This window comes from Plectropomus leopardus, chromosome 11, assembly GCF_026936395.1.
Source record: "Plectropomus leopardus strain MGB_pleo_1.0 chromosome 11, ASM2693639v1, whole genome shotgun sequence".
Taxonomy (NCBI): Eukaryota; Metazoa; Chordata; class Actinopteri; order Perciformes; family Serranidae; genus Plectropomus; species Plectropomus leopardus.
Genome location: NC_142186.1, coordinates 29,129,435 through 29,146,495, shown reverse-complemented (window position 1 = coordinate 29,146,495; position 17,061 = coordinate 29,129,435). Strand labels below are relative to the sequence as shown.

At 40.5% G+C, this 17,061-nt stretch overlaps 2 protein-coding genes across 5 annotated transcripts in view; one reads left to right on the top strand and one right to left on the bottom strand.

Annotated features, from left to right (window-relative positions):
• Positions 1-11,102: 11,102 nt before the first annotated feature.
• On the top strand, positions 11,103-13,722 carry LOC121946297 (phospholipase A and acyltransferase 4-like). The gene is made up of 4 exons (XM_042490809.2): positions 11,103-11,255; positions 11,860-11,983; positions 13,158-13,459; positions 13,555-13,722. Exons 1-4 carry the CDS (start codon positions 11,202-11,204, stop codon positions 13,642-13,644), a joined length of 570 nt encoding a protein of 189 aa, XP_042346743.2. The 5' UTR covers positions 11,103-11,201; the 3' UTR covers positions 13,645-13,722.
• Positions 12,356-17,061, bottom strand: part of alg2 (ALG2 alpha-1,3/1,6-mannosyltransferase) — a 92,534-nt gene continuing 87,828 nt past the window's right edge. For all 4 annotated transcript variants that reach the window (XM_088084548.1, XM_088084547.1, XM_042490808.2 and 1 more), the window contains one exon: positions 12,356-15,389. In XM_088084548.1, coding sequence (XP_087940674.1) covers positions 14,649-15,389 — 741 coding nt within the window. In that variant the 3' untranslated portion in view covers positions 12,356-14,648. The remainder of the gene's footprint in view (positions 15,390-17,061) is intronic.

Sequence of the window (17,061 nt, the reverse complement as noted above, 5' to 3'; positions counted from 1 at the left end):
TTAGGCTTGGAAAAATGTCCAGAAAAGTAAATTTAAAATTATCATAATTATATCTTTAAAATTACTTTAAACATATAGATATAAATATAGATAAAGATATACACAAGTCATTTTTCTTTTTTCCCCTTTTATTTTTTTTACTTATCTTGTATTTTTTTTAAATTAATTTCTTTCTTATTTTTTGAGCATTTCTCCTTTAGTTGCAAATTGCCTTCTTCCCATGTTTTTGAACGAAATCAATCCAATCTACATTTTCAAAAGGTTAAAGCGAAATGCAAAATACGAATGCAAATAATAAAGTAAACTATATACAATATGGGGTTGGCACTACAATACCTTTGGTCTTTTAAATGGATTTGTTGACTCTAAGTAAAATGTAGAGCAACTTCAGCCTTATTTTTTATCCCAGTTCTGCCTCCTCTTTGCCTGTATGTCTTTTGCAGATGAAATATTTACCTCTGCTCATTTCTTTACTTCTGGCACTATTTGGTGGCTGATAAGTAACAAAAATGCAGAGGTATTGTTTTATTCCTTTGCAGAGCTGCAGAAACACACCTGTAGGTTTTGTCTTATTTTGGCTCTTAACTCAATGCTGGATTCCTCCCACCTCATTCTCTATCGGCTAGATCACTTATCGACTCACCCCCTCTTATAACGGCAAGCCATTACCTCTGCCTCAAACTCTCTCACACACACAAACAGTCATAAAGCAGCTCTGTGATGTCGCTGCAGGCCTCCCCACCTCCAGGGCTTCATTTAGGAGATGTCAGAAATCACTTTACTCACAGACAACAGTAAGGACTATTGGCATGTTCTTCTGTCTGCAGAGCAAATGCACCTCCACCCGACCCATCCCACCTACAAAGACACTAACATGCATCCTTACCGGTGTGTGTTTATTGCACTAAGTGGGAAAACTTTCTGTAAGAGTGGGATGTGAACAAAGGCATGTCTGTCTTTGTCTTATTTGCATACGTGGTTTGGTTTGTGCAGTTTGTCTGTTGGGGTCTCGGTGTGTACCAAAGGCTGAGAGCTTCCATTGTGCTGATGAAATGTTTGCTTTTGAGATAAGGAGACACAGATGAGACATCGATCAGCACTCATTAAACACCTCCAACTGTGGTGACACACATTCGCATGCATGCACTCAGCTGCATGAACACATACGGCCGACAAACACAGAAAAATTCATTTAAGTTCTCAATGTATTTGATCTCATTCCAGCCTGGTCTGCCGCCACGTGAGGGACTCTAAAAGCTTTTATTGACAGCTGACTTAAAATGCTTGTTGTCAGTAGACTTATCCATTAAGCTGTGACACTGCTCCCTCTCCATATAGACATGCCGACTGGCCAGGGCCTTAAGCAGTGATTATGGTGTTGGGCAGTGGGAGCTGGGGGCTGCACCGTCATTAGTCTGGTTAATCAGAGCCTTGCTCCAGGTTAAGCTCCGCAGCCTCCAGAGACAGGCTGATGAGCTGAGAGCCGTGCCCAGCCTGCAGTTCTCGGCTCTGGGCTCCAGCGGCTCCCCTGGCCCCTGCCTGCTCCAGCCAGTAATCTATAACTCTCCCCTGGAGCACCGCGCGCAGGCTCAGCCTCCTGGACAACACTGACACACGATGCATGGTAATGAGACACACACAGAATGACACACTGTCACACACACCTGTTCGCACACACCCACACTTCCCACTGATGCAGTGTTAGCAGTCGTCACTGAGTTTCCGTGAGTTTGCTCGTACTGGGTTTCCGAGAGTGGCGTATTATGTTCATTCCTTAAATGGTTGCTGGTAAAACACAGATTGCTCTATTCACTACTTTGATAAGAAATATATCCGTTCCAAAAACTCCTGACATATTGTGTCAGAACTTTACACTCAGTACAGATACACTAGGAGACCTGCTGCTGGAGGAAACTTTATTCTGCCCATCCTCTTTGTCATGATCAAGTTGAGTCAGACTAACTTGGTGTTCCGAAGTTTCTAACACTTAGAAAGACAAAGGTCATTTCACTTGTCATTTTTAAGTAGCAACAACTTCCCAATATTAAATAAATAAAGCTAAATTCTGATCAAACTTAAATTGGCTTCCAAGATTATTTTAAGTAAATCAACTTGGCAGATGTAACAGTGATACATGCATCATGCAGATAATTCTGTGAAACATCTCCTAAACAAATGCAACAAAAATCGGGAACTAATTACATTCTGCACAAAGAAAAATGTGTTTGATGGACTGATGCGCCTGTAAAGTGTAACAAAGCAGATGCATTTTGATGTATATTGTCATTAGAATTATGTTTTTAATAATTTTTTGTTTCTTGTTAAAATTATTATTATAATTATTTATTAATTTATTTATTTATCTATTCATCATGTTTAATCAATTTTTTGTTTTGTATTTATTGTTACATGCTATGTGTGTTATAAGCCGTGCTGGGAAGGTTACAGATGACTGTTAACTTAAAAATCATTACACTTGATTACTTTTCTAACAAAAGTTTTAAACAGGGCAATAAAGATGAAAAGTCCTAAAAACATAAGTGCATAAATGCTGCGCTCAAATTTGTGTCAACAGCTTTGTTGAGCCGCATTGTCCAAAAATACGCCAAAAGCAGGTAATCCTGCACAGCAAAAAAAATGTAAAGTATGTTTTACTAAACATATTAACTTTTAACTGCAAACATTTTTTTCATTTGTCACCCCTTTGTAATCACCAACATTTTGATTTCGTTTTCTCACTGATTGTAACTAAGTACAACTACATATATTTTGTAATTTAATTACTGTAACTAATTACATGTAACTAGTTATGTCCCAGCACTAGGTATACTGTAAGTTATGCACTGTAAATGTTATGAATATGTGCCGGACCACAGGTAGAATTATACAGCTGCAGAAAATAGGGATCCTGAAAAAAACTAAAACTAAACTCCAAAACCAAGCGGCCCCTGCGCGTTTTACCAGTTAGCGGTGACCTTGACTTAATGACCGATGTGATTCGACATCTAAATGCTTAACTACCCCGTCCATGGAGCGCAACAATAACCAGCTCAGCAGAATGAGTGTGTAATGACCACGGGGACTGCTGGGGCTTTCAAACAGGAACACAAACAAATTCCCATGAGGCCACGGGGGTCTCGGCTCAGCAGGGACCCTCCAGAGAGGTGTATCTGAGCCGGGCCTGCAATTGGCCAGCCGCCTCCATCCAGGCGTCCCCTGTGAGCTCATTAGCCCCAATCATAACCACTTCTCTATGTCTACTTTACACGCTCCATCCATCGCCACCCTGCCACACACAAATTACACTCTCCATCAGGTGTGTGTGTGTGTGTGTGTGTGTGTGTGTGTGTGTGTGTGTGTGTGTGTTTAAAGGACAAGGAAGGTCGGAGAGCCCCGTGAGCCCCCGACATCTCCCAGTGGGCTTTGCAGGCCCTGGCAGAGCAGAGACAAGTGGGCGGGAAGCATCATAAGAGGAGACAAGCAGGGGTGAAAAGTAGGCAGAAGGAGGTTAAGAAGTGTGTTTTCAGGTGATGAAGTGGACGACCAGGTTTCAGTTCAGGGGCCCCTGTACTGGTCTTTTGTGCCGTGTGACCCAGATGGGTGGCGAGGGAGAAAAGAGGAAGGAGGGGGAGGCGCAGAGAGATAAAGAAAGAGGCTTTTCATTTAAAAAATGAGTGTATGCTGCAGACACAGGAAGGACCCCAGAGAACCACAGAATGAGACGAGACAACAAAGAGCCCCATCATCAGTTTAGTGAATGGATCTGTCCATCTATCCCTTTTATCTCCCGCTACTCTCTCCCCCCCTCCCCCAGCATCCCTTCCTCTCTTAATCAGCCTCTCATTGTGCCATTAGGCGAACCTGTAGTCTTAATCAGACGCTTGGCACAGACACCATCGCGATCCACTGCCCTTCTCACACACCCACACACACGCGCACAAACACTAAATAAACACATTTTAATGCGACAGCAATCATGTCATCCGCTCAATGAGCCCTCCGCCCCTCTCTGCTGTAGCCCACAACCCAAACATAACACATGGGACGCCTGTCTCCCCCGTCCATCAGTCAGACAACACACCGCCCATCTAAAAATATGTGTGTGTGTGTGTGTGCGTGTGTGCGCATGTGTGTGTGGCTTTTTGATGTGAATCCCAAGGGGGAGGGATTTTAACTCTGTAACCTGAATCACCTCCTATCCCAAATCTTCCCTGCATGAATACTGTACACACACACACACACACACACACACACACACACACACACACACACACATACGCACATATGCACAAACGCACACACGCACACACTCTTGTGCGTGTCACTGAGTGTGTATTGATAATGCCCATTAGCATATTTATGATCATTGCCAGCCTCTTATTGTTTGCACGCTCCATTAATCTTCATCTGCTGCTTGCCGACTGACAGCTCAATCTAACAGGCCATCGCTGGGCACACACACACACACACACACACACACACACACACACACACACACACACACACACACACACACACACACACACACACACACACACACACATTAAGGATGCATAGTTGTACATAAAGCATACTTGCATCAACATGAGAGGGCCATTGTCTCTCTCTCACACACACACACACACACACACACACACACACACACACAGGCAGACAGCGTGATTGACATTCACCCCTGTGAGTGATATCACCGGAGGTTATCCTTCCCAACTGTGTGGGGGTCTACTTGCGTCTCCTGTGTGGCGCTGTGGACTTGTGCACCTGCAGGCGAGTTCCTTCTGGACCATAGGTGGGCGGTGGTACCCCTTGATCAGGGTGCACCAAGCCGGCCTCTCTTCGAACATCAGCCTGCGCAAACACCCCACGTGTGCACCATCCCAGCCCTCCAACCTCATCACTAAAGACCCCTTCCTGCCTGTCCCCACCAGAACGACACCAAACGCACCCCTCAGGCCAACGTCTGCAAAGAAACAAACACACCTCAATCCTCAAAGCACGAGGTAAATCTCTCAAACACCCAGGATGCTTAACAGTGTCTGATATTGTGTGTGTGTTTGTGTGTGTTTGGGTGTGTGTGTTTAACGTGTTGACAGCGTGTGTTTGTGCGTGTGCGAGTGAGCGCTCACGTAATGTGCAGTCAAATGTTAATGTGTTTGTTTAAAGCCGGTATGACTGACTGACTCACAGCTGATTACTGGCTGAATGAGCGCTGGAAGCGAGCCAAGTTCAATGGGAGGTCTGTTCTCTTGTTGCCTCTTCCTTTCTCTTCCCTTTTCTTCCCCCTCCTCTTCCTCCTCCCCTTCTCCTCCTGCATTACCCTGCTGCTCCAGGAAGCGCAACCAGGGAGCCAGGATATCTTTGTGTATGTTTAGCTGAGAGATACATTTTAGATAGCAGATAAAACAACTGAAAACTGTTCTAAATTTGCCTCTAAAGTTAAGGATATTCAGCATTTTGGCCTGTCTTAAAGGTATAGTTTTGGGGAAATAAGCTTATTCATTTTCTATTAGGTAGATGTGAAAAGCAATAACACTTTCTTGTCCGCAAGCCAAACATGGAGCCAAGATGCGACTATACCGCAGAAGCAAACCCCGAAGCTAGAAACTTTTTTCTGGCCATATGCGCCAGGCGAGCAACTCCATTTGACTGCATGAGACCATCATGGGAAGTGCTGCCTTTATGTGCTCTTCTGGAATATTATAGTTACCGTATTAAGGAGTTACGTATACATGAACGGAAACATTTTATTAATGAAATACTAATAATAAATGCATAAAAAAATATTGGACCTTAGCCTCAATCCAAATTAATATTATCATTTTAGTTTTTTCACAGTTTCAAAAACTCAGGTTTCAGTTGATACTTATTTAACATGCCAAACTGAAATCCTTCAACGCTCCTTTTCAATACTCCGTGGCTTCAAACAGCTCTTTCATTTTAGTGTTGAGTATCAGACTGGATTTACGAATGCAGCCCGAGTCTGACTCTGCTTTGCTCACACAAACACACACACACATACAAAAGCTGACAGAAAGGCAGACTTGTACGCTGCAGTGGTGTGTTCACTGGCAGTGGGAATGCAATCTATCGCCTATATCTAGTGGGTTTACCCGTGTTTGAAAAACCCGCGTGCACACTCTAATTTGGAAAGGGGTATTACCATCACTTGAGGCTTTGGGAACAGGAAATAGCAACATAAAGGTACACTGAGCTATTACTGAGAAAAAAAATATACGTAATAACACAAATTAATTCTGTAAGTCCAAAATCACAATGAAGAATTATTTTCTACTGAAATATTCATCTTTCCACAGTATCCTGTAACACATAAATTAGAACAGTGACTAAAGTAAATAAAATAACCCCAAAAATATACTGACACTCACTAAAGTTACACTATCTCTGCTCTGTTTTAAGCCCCAACACTTTTTTTTAGCGAGATAGACAACAAAGGAACAATCTGAACAATCTGATTGTATCAAATAATATTCACAGATCAGAAAATGCATATGTGTAATCAGCGAGAAAATATAACTAAACATAAACATCAGCACGCCATAGCTTTGTGGAAACTTTGATGATTATTTAATCTTATCAGTTGGTTACATATTTGTTTATCAGAACAGAATGTGCAATCGACGCGTTATTTGTTTTTTCTAAGTGTTATCTTGTGTTTCTTATCTAACTGCACCCCATCAACGCTGCCGGACATTTCCTCATAACTTTACATCTGAAACAAGACTCCTCACATCTTTATGGATAAAACCTCCTGTGAATTAGATGACGTCTGATGTATAAAATCTATGGACTCGTTTATCTTTAAGCTGCACGGTGGTTTAAACCACAACCTGCAGCGTAGAACAAGTCGTAATGCTTCTCTTTCCCCAGCCATAAAGCTATTTTTATAGAGGCTATCTATAATATCCCACTATCAGAGATTATAGAAGTTTTATTGTGATCTCCCACAGAGAGAAGAGTTTTATGTAGCTTTAGTAAATCATTCCTTTCCTCTGTGATATCAGCTCCTAATACTGTTTTGCCAGTGTGAGTATAAGAGTTGTGCAGTGTTAACATTTATGAGGTGTGAGCTAATATATTTGAATAGTTTATGGAAGCAGTAAAGAATGAAATACATAATTTTCTAACATGTACCATGTAAAACAGCTCTTAAAAGATGAGCTGTGAATACAAATGCAGATTTTCTACTGTTTAAGCATATTCTATCATTCATGACCAGGAAGGCTTTTTCTCCTCACTGCATTTATCCAATAATAAAACTCCTCCTGTCTCTTGTGCAAAATGTGAAAATATCTGGAGCGAAATGCATCTTTATAAAATTGAGGAACATTAGCTTGTGGGTCAAGTATTTGTTTTGGGATGCTCTATTAATTGATGATTTTAACACATTTCAATACAACCAAGAGAAATGTCATTTTTGTGTCATTGTTGAAAAAACATTTGAACCTACTGACTGATTAGGACTACAGATGTCCTGTAACTGTTTTTGCTGCGGCCGTATATCCAAAGACACATTTATAGTTAACATCGGACATCAGGTTTAGAGTGTTACACGTCTAACTGTACTGTACAAACTCACTCTGTTGATTTTAAGTGTTACATGTCAGACGTTAAAATTTGCACTACTGCTACAAAATGAACTCTTACTTTGAAGTTTTTTACTATTTTCATATTTAGCCAACTAATTTTCCATCTGCCATTCTATTTCTCTTCTTAAAAATGTTGAGAAAGGGTGGCTGCAATGTTGCCCATCTGTTATTTATTTAGTTTTTTAACTTTTTACTCAGAGTAAATAGTCTATTTAAAAAAAAAAAAGATTTAACAAATAATTGATCAGCCCTTCCAGAATGTTGCAATCGCAACAGTTGATGCAAATTCAACCGGTCCCTTAAAATTCTGCACGACTTTGCAGTTTTGACTAATGACCACTTTTCCGCAAATGTGAACAATCATTATAGTTTCCCCTCGAGTTTCACCAATCACCTCCTTTTGTATTACACATTTCATCAATCAACATTTCGTCTGCCACACAAAAATTACACTCTCCATCATATGTGTGTATATATATATATATATATATATATATATATATATATATATATATATATATATATATATATATGTTGCAAGGTCACATGACTAATTGATGAAGTAAGAAACCTCAGACACCACAATGATGATGAAAATAACAAAAAAAAAAACCAAAAAACATGGGAGGACATAATGTATTTGATTTTGTTAGATTTTTTTCTGATAAAGTGTGACATCCTGTCTAATTTAAAGTGACTACTCAGTAAAAGTCTAATAAAAAAAGTGTTTTTATAACTTTTATTTGTTAAACATGCCCTGCAGCTCCTGGAATTAAATAGAATGGAAAAAGTTGAGAGAAAAGGTTTGGCACCCACCTTGTTCGAATTATTTGCTAAAATGTTCCATACTGTTGCAAATACTAACAAAGAAAACAACGCCTTATTCATTATATTCAAACCTGTGTAAAACTAAAAATGCACTGTTGTAAACGCCATTCCAGCATCACATTTAAATCTCGTGTAGATTTCTGTGTTTCGGGGCAGTGCATGACCTGGTTAGTGTGCTGGAGGTTCAGATTGATGCATTAACACTAACTTTCTCTCTTCATCAGCTGCATTTAGCCCATGATTAACTCCCAATCATATGGTGTGATTAAAAGTCAGAGTAAAAATATTCCATACATATTTAATATTCCACTAACAAGGAAACCAGCTCCCAAACTGCCAACAAAATAGATATACACCCACAACACGCACACACTCCCACATACATCTCTCCTTTCCTCGCCTGAAAACACACACCTAAACATTTCGCAGCTATCTCCCCCACACCCCGGCGCTGGCTGGGTGGAATTAGAAAACCAACCCTGCGGTCTCATTAATTAATTAAACACCATGTGCCAGTGGCACCTGGGTACCGGTTATCGCTGCCACTCAGACACACCGTGATCTCAATAACCACCCCACCACAGGGCACTGGGAGAGGGGGACGAGGGGACGAGGGGGAGGAGGAGGGAAGGGACATCGATTCTTCTTTCACAACTTTGAGGTGAAGACAGTTTCTTTAAAGAGCGAGAAAAACAGGAAGAGATAGAAAAGAGAGCTGAGACACCATCTTCCTGTGTAGGCAGTAAAGTGGGACACATTCACAGTGAATGTGTCCCTCCCTTACAGGCTCCACGGGGCCTTTTTATCATCTTGCCTAGCGGGGCCCCTAAATCACTGCAGCAACACCCTCCTCATCATCTACTCTTAATACTTCTGCATGTGGAAACACTGCAGGAACACACACACACACACACACACACACACACACACACACACACACACACACACACACACACACACACACACACACACACACACACACACACACACATACATTAAGCTGCTCTCTGATTCCTGCACTGGTAGCATTTTGTATTTTTAGACTGTCTGTAAATATTATTGTTTGGTGAATTACTCGGAGTTTCCTTCCTTTATTTACAAAAATATTATGAAATGTTCACTGCTGTTGTTTTTGTATATAAAGAGGGTTTCATAGAGTTTCAAAAGAAATGTTTTACCCTTTTTACACTTACTCCTAGTATTTTTTGGGAATACAGTTTAACATTTTACTGATTACTTTTAAGGGCTTGTTTAACAGTTTTTGCATAAAGCGTTAAATGTTAGTTGTGGTTTGGCCTTTAAAACAGCATTTTGGGGACCGGAAAACGTTAACTTTTGAAACCGGCAACCCCTTCTGTCACTGTATAAACCTGCACTGTGCAGATCCCGTGAGAACGGTGACGTCTTCTTCTATGGTCTGTCATTACAAACTTACACCAGCAACTACTGGCCCAGCATGCATACTGCAGCGTTTTTGGTGGTTTGTGCGACTACGTGTACCTGAGGATCGGTTTCACATGTATATTAAAATGTTTGAAATGCTCACAGCTTTTATTATTTCAAAAGATTTAATGTTTTTTTTTTTTTAATCACGTTTTTAGATCTGAAGTGCGGTCATGAGTTAATTTTTTTTTGACATGAGCTCACAACAAAACATTCCTGAAAAAGGCAATTTAAAGTCTAATGGGGGGTTTTGCAAAGTTGGGCCCACCGGCCAAAGTGGGCACGCCATAAAGTTCAATTTGGACCACCAGATGTTTCTAACAAAAAAAACAAACAAACAAAAAAAAACAACCTCTCCAGTGTGCCAAGCATGTAGAAGAACTGACCGATGTGAAAATGTGAATGATGCAATCTAGTTTGATTTGTCCTTTCTGGGCTACTGTAGAAACAACATGGCAGACTCCTGCTCCTCATGCAGATATAAACAGACAAAAACATCTCATTTGAAGGTAACAAAAACAAAATGATTCTTACTTTCAAGTGATTATACACTAAAGAAAACATAGTTATGAATATTGTATTCAATTTCTGCCAATAGATGTGCCTAAATCATACACACTGGACCTTTAAGAAGCTCATTTTAAATGTTATTTATGTGAGAGATAATGAACAATTGTCTGAGTGCCAAGGCAGTGGCAGATCAAAGAACCGAAAACAAATGTCATGGTTAGAAGTATATAAAACTGGATTTCCTTTGCCTACACAGAATCTACATTTCAAAATAAAAAATATATATGTATATAAATAAATATGTTTTATTCTACTTGCACACATCAAAAATCTCAAGATCACTACCATAAATTGACTGAGATCTTTCACTGTGATATTCCAAATGCTAGACTTACATCAAACCAGGCTCACCTGCGCTAATTGGATCTGTAGGGACAAATAATTTCCAGTTCTGAAAAACAAGCTGTTGGTTTCTTTGCATTTCAGCTTTTAAAATTGACTCTGAAGAAACGTCTGAATCAATGTGAGAAGTGGGAATTGAAAACTCAATGCTGGTCGACCACAAACTGAAGCAAATATCAGAATAATTTATTTCTGAATGACTGACTCAGTGTCCCTCTGCTCTGATGGAATAATAGAGAACGTATTAGATTAATAGGTAACATATTAAGCGTCCTGTCATCATGAAGTCACAGTCAAGGCTATCTGCGCCTAATGAAGGCGTTTCAACTGTTACACAACCTGGTTACCGCGTCCCAATAATTGGTAAATGCACTTCAGTCCAGCTTCTGTTGACTTCAGCTCACAGGAACAATGGATCTTTTGGGGAACTGGAACAGCATGTTTTCCCAAATGACATGGCGACAGGTGAGAATTACCTAATATATCCAGAAATGTTAAACTGCAGCATTACCGACAGTTCTGTCGAAGTATGTGCATGTTTAAATTTGTTACAAGAGGTGGTAAAAACAGGTACATTTTTCAAAGTAAACGTATTTTATGGATAACAAAAGTCTGATAGCTGTTTTATGAGTTACTCTCAACTAGGTTTGCAAAGATGAACACTAGGACAAGAGATCATACAAAAGCTGGAAAAGCAGAGTCCGCACTTTGCTCCCATAAACGTAGATTTAATTGCGCTGTGGTATTTCAATTAAATATTTGTTCATGACTGTTTTTTCATCTTTTTTTGTGTGGGGAATTCCACACCATACATAAGATACCATAACAGAGGAGTCTTTTTTTCATACTGAGTCTAATTTCAAGATCTTCATTGCTGTGCAATTCAGCTTTGTTTTGTGAATATTGTCTCACTTTTACTGTCTCTTATTATCACCCGGTGCTCTCCATATATCACCCCATTATGTCTGTCATCTTTGAATAAATATAAATATCTTCTCTATGGAATTCTGTGAGAAAAAAGGATGTGTGGATACTGTGCACTCCTGAATTTGGCTCTTGTTTCTTTTAGACTGATCCGAGTGTGTCGACAGCAGAAATCGGAGACATGATTGAGTTTGTGAATCCGTGGTCAGGATTGTCTCTTTGGGGTGTTTATGTTGGAGACGGACGTGTAATCCATTTTGGAGTGGGAGGTAAGAAACTGCAGCATTGAACTTAAACATCATTTAACACCCATTTTTAAAATTCATACGTTTGTTCCTGTGGTCTATCACTACGGCTCACACAGATGGAGCTACCTGCCACTGTAACTACTGTATTTACACACTTAAAAGCCGATACTTCACTAAGTTATGGAGCCTTGCAGCCACTGCATTGTCATCAACATGGTCATGCAAATATTTCACAATAAACATGTCCTGTTTATGTTATTTATGCTGTTTTATCTATTTGTTGATGTACAGCACTTTGGTCAACTCTGTTGTTTTTAAATGTGCTTTATAAACAAATTTGGATTGGTCAAAAATCCCTGTGTAAACAACTGAAGGCATTCTGTTGAAAGAAAGGTCGTCAGAGGGCTTTTATTTTTAAACAGAGACAGGAAAGGTTGAGTTTCCGAGTAACTTCTTATATTTGTTCATGTCTGTGAGTGATTCAGACAATGAAACTGTAGTGAAAAACCAGGATGACCATCAAAACACCATTTACACTGTCTATTTTTGCTGAAAACCACGTGTCACCTGGTAAAAATCGTTGAGACAGAATTTCTAAATATGCCGCAGCTGAGCAGCAGCCACGCCACACATGAGCAGCTGTTCTGACCTGTTAACATGGCGCCAAATTAAAAAATAAAAGGTTCCACGATGCACACGCACTGGTCAGGCAGGTGGTGTGGCCCAGAGCATTAGATAGTCTAGAAATATTAACATAAACAACTCTCTCTCAAAACCAAAAAAGTGCTGAAATTTTGTGAGAATCAAGTCTGGAGCTGCTTCACAGACTAATGAGAAGGAAAGATGTTATAGATGACACTGAGAGCAGCCAGGGGAAAGTTCTGAGTATTTAAATACCTTTTCTATTCCTGGAATGAGAACAAAACAAAGGAATAAAAATCATTTGTGTTTAAAAAAAGAAAACAAAAATTCCATTCAGTGTGTATGGAGCAGCTCCAGATGCTATAATTAATGACATCACAAATTTGAGACTTGGCTCATGTTCACAAATATTGACTGTCCTTTCCTAGACCATGAAAATAACGTCATGAAATTCTTAATTTTGTTGTTCCCCTTTAAAAAGTGTCACATGCACCAGGTTTATTTTACTGAAAACTATATTTTCATCCACGTTGTTTCTGTGTCTGCCTATGAGATGAGAACATGACACAGAGAGCCTGCCGCAGCTTCGTCCAGCAAATGGTTCCAAAGTCAAAAGGTGATCGTGTTTTGAGGAAGACGAGGATCTGCACACAGCGCATTACGGAGATCAAAGTTCCTCCAGGAACTCGCATCCGGGTCAACAACAACAAGCACAACCTGGTTCCATCTCCACAGGAGATGATGATGAACCGCTGCGAGACGTTTCTGCACCAGGAGTTTAAATACGACCTGATGAACTTCAACAGCGAGCACTTTGCCACATTTGTTCGATACGGAAACGCTGTGTGCAACCAGGTTGGTTCAACGACACCTGAGTGAATGACATTGTGTGGTAATTATTCAATCTATAGCTAATCTAAGTTTTTATTAATTATTTAATCTTTTTTTAGATTCCCTTTAAGAGAAACAATGATGCGCATTCAGACACGACTCAAACTCTGCAGATGATAATGCAGCAACGGATGGAGACCGAAACTTAAGATCATCTGCGGCGCCTCTCATGTGCATCGGTCATGATGACTTTGTTGATGAATGGAAATTAAAGTTCTTCACTGCTACATTGCCTGAGAATGTTTCATTACACAACTTCACAATCAAAACTGTTCAATGAAATGAAAAAGGACGGTGCAACACTAGCCGACGTTTCCCTGCCTCTGTGTTCACCCCCAAAATCCTTAGCCAAGTCTATTAAAGGCCAAAAAACTTGGCAACAAAGCAAAGCACATAAGAGTCGGGAAAAGTATGTGTCCTCTTGTTTATTAAGACTTCAGGAATGTCAATAAGAGCATTTCTATACAGTAGGAGGGCTGAGGAGACCAGCGCGCAGACACAATGACCTTCTGCTATTCTCCTTGTTGATAATGACCCAGACAAAGCCACACTGCCCATCAACCAGACCTCTAATAAAGCCAAACACTCTCTATCATCTGCTAATAACCTCCACGCAGCAGCAAGAGTCATGAACAGGCCAGAATCTTCTGAATGCGAGGAGGGGAACAAAGCTCTGAGCGAACAGGAAGTAGTGGAAAGCATCCTGTTTATCGATCTGCGACTGTGCGCCAGTACATGGCGATAACTACATTCTTCTTTTTCAACCCCAAAAACACACAAAGACAAAGACTACTGTAGCAAAGTGAGAAAAAACAGTGCAAAACATTTCACTCTAACGATCAATCCTTGAGCTCATTTGCTTGGTTCTCGGCTGCGGCGCTGCTACACTTGCACACTCACACACTTTGCAGGTGTGGTATTTTTCCAGAGATAGGGTATGTAAACTCGTTACTCTTTTCTTAATTGGTATAGAGATTCCGTCCTTTTTTTCCTCTAAGCAACCCCTCCGGGGGAATGCTGATTGATTGTCCTCTGGATTCTCATAATACCCCGCTGCTGCCTCCCTGCTCACACTGCAGTCCCCAACGTCCACACACAACCCACAGTTCAGTAAGAGATCATTTTTCCACCTGCTTCTTCCCCAGCTTTCACATCACTGCGTCAGCCTGACAATGTACCCATACAGCTGGTCTGAGAAGGCCTCGAGAGAGAATTTATCTTGCACCCTCCTCCTCCCAGCTTGTCCCATGTCCCTGCGGAGCTGCGGCTCCCTCACTAGCTTCTCCATGGCCTGAGAGAAGGCCTCTGCCGTGGGCTCGCACAGGAAGCCCGTTTCCCCGTCTGCCACGCTCTCCAGGGGGCCCCCAGAGTTCACCGCGATAACAGGGCAGCAGCAGTACATTGCCTCGACGGGAACTATCCCAAAATGCTCTCTGCTCGGGGTGTACAGCACGGCTGCGCTGCCCCGCAGCAGCGCCACCTTCAGCGAGTCAGAGGGGGAGCGCAGGAAAGTGACACAGTTCTCCAAGTGGAGCTGCGCTGCCAGCTCTTTGAGTTCAGTGTAATGTTGAACATTTTCGGTAACTCGGTCATCGTAGCCACCCGCCACCACCAGGTGAATACCTGCTCTCCGGTCGGGAGGAAGGCTGCTCCTCAGGGCTGCGAGAGCCACCAGAGCGAGGCCCAGGTTCTTCTTTCTCTCGTATCGGTTCAGGGAGAGGAACAGGCAGGAGGTTCCCTCGGGGAGCAGCCCCTCCAAGCCCGCTGCTTCACTGGCCTGCTGGTCAAAGGTACGCGTGTTGAGGGAGGGATAGAGGACGTCTGTCTGGACTCCTTTCAGACCACGAAAGGTCTCTCTGAAGACGCCTGCGGTGAACTGGCTGTTTACCACAATCTAAGAGGAAGTACAGAGAGATTAGTTCATAAGGATCACACATATAGCGCAAGTATTTTAATTCTCATGAGCTGGATGACAGCCTGCAGACTTTGATTATCCTGAAGTCTAGACCAAAATCGAAATGTCATTTTCTTTTCTGTCAGTGCCCTGAGCTCTTACAACAGCAAGCCTGTGGAGATCAGGCTGTATCACATTTTTAATAATCACTTTGGTTTATTCAAGCTGTTAAAAATTACATACCCTGTATTTTGATTTATTCTATTACACTGCAGTTTTAGCAGTTATAAAGAGCCAAAGTCAGTCTGGAGGTTAAACTTTACCCCTTTTAACCCGTTTAACAACATGTGGATGAGACAAACAATGTTCTCAAAACTTTGAGCACTGAGCTTTAAAAAACAATTGTTTTGTTTTTTTTTTTTTTACTGTTTTTCTTTTGTTGAAGGAAGCTTTTACCGGAGACAACCTGTATTAATATAGTTTATTATCAAAATGATCTATAGTACCTCCAGTGCCATGAACACACTTTGTGCATTAGAATCAGCTTAAATGGGCTCTATGGATGTTTGAGTTGTTTACATTTGGTTCTCATGGTTTGTTTGTTTGTTTGTTTGTTTGTTTGTTTGTTTATTAAGATCCCCATAAGATTCTGTGTTAACGGTAACTACTCTTCCTGGGGTTTCCATTATGTTCCATTAACAATATTTTATTTACTAGATTACATTTATACACATAACATTCATACACACAATTAGGCTAAACACACTGCAACACTAACACAACACATAACAATTAACACAAACTCAAAAACTGCCTAATACATACAGAAGCTCAACATAATGATTTATCTCTTTAATAGGTGAGAATATAAAGTAGCTGGAAACTTATTGATTAAATCTCAAGAAAAAGTAGATAGATAGCTCAAAATCCATTTCATATCTTCAACACCATCAAAAGTATACATTATAAATAGTGTTCTGCACTATTCCTTGTGTGAATAAATACAGTCGAAACTTTTTGAAAACATATTGTATTACTTTCAGAAATCAAAAAACTTGGTAATGAATTCCAAGCCACCAAAACTCGGTAATGCACTGTCCTCTGTATTAAACCCGTTCTACAGGGAGGCAAGTTCCCAGCAACTTTTATTTCATAAAGCCAAGAGAAAATTCAAATTAAAAATGAATAATGAAAATGAAATTGAAATTGAATTGAAATGAAATAAAAATGAAAATAGCTCCCTGAGGTTTTACAAAGTAAAAGTTCCTCCCTTACTGACACTTTCTTTGCACTTATTTAGTTTCATCCGTGATCATTGAAATAAAACGTTGATACAGATAATAAGCAAAATTCCAAATATAAACCCCAATAACTGGCCAGGCAGATAATCTGTTGACCCCCTAGTTACTACAAAGAAAATCACTTGCATGGTGGTAAAGAATGCTATAAAAAGACACGAGTACAATATGAAATACTGCATAACTTTAAAAATAATAATGAAACAATCTAATAGTTAATGATTTACAAAAGATGCTTATGATGTGACCTGAGGGTTTTAAGAGCTCTGCTAGAATATGCTGTGTGATTTCATGCACAGATTTTGAGAACAGCCGGAGGGTCGTACCTGAGGATTTCAGCCAGAGGCTAAAACTATGCATTTCTGATGAGAGAC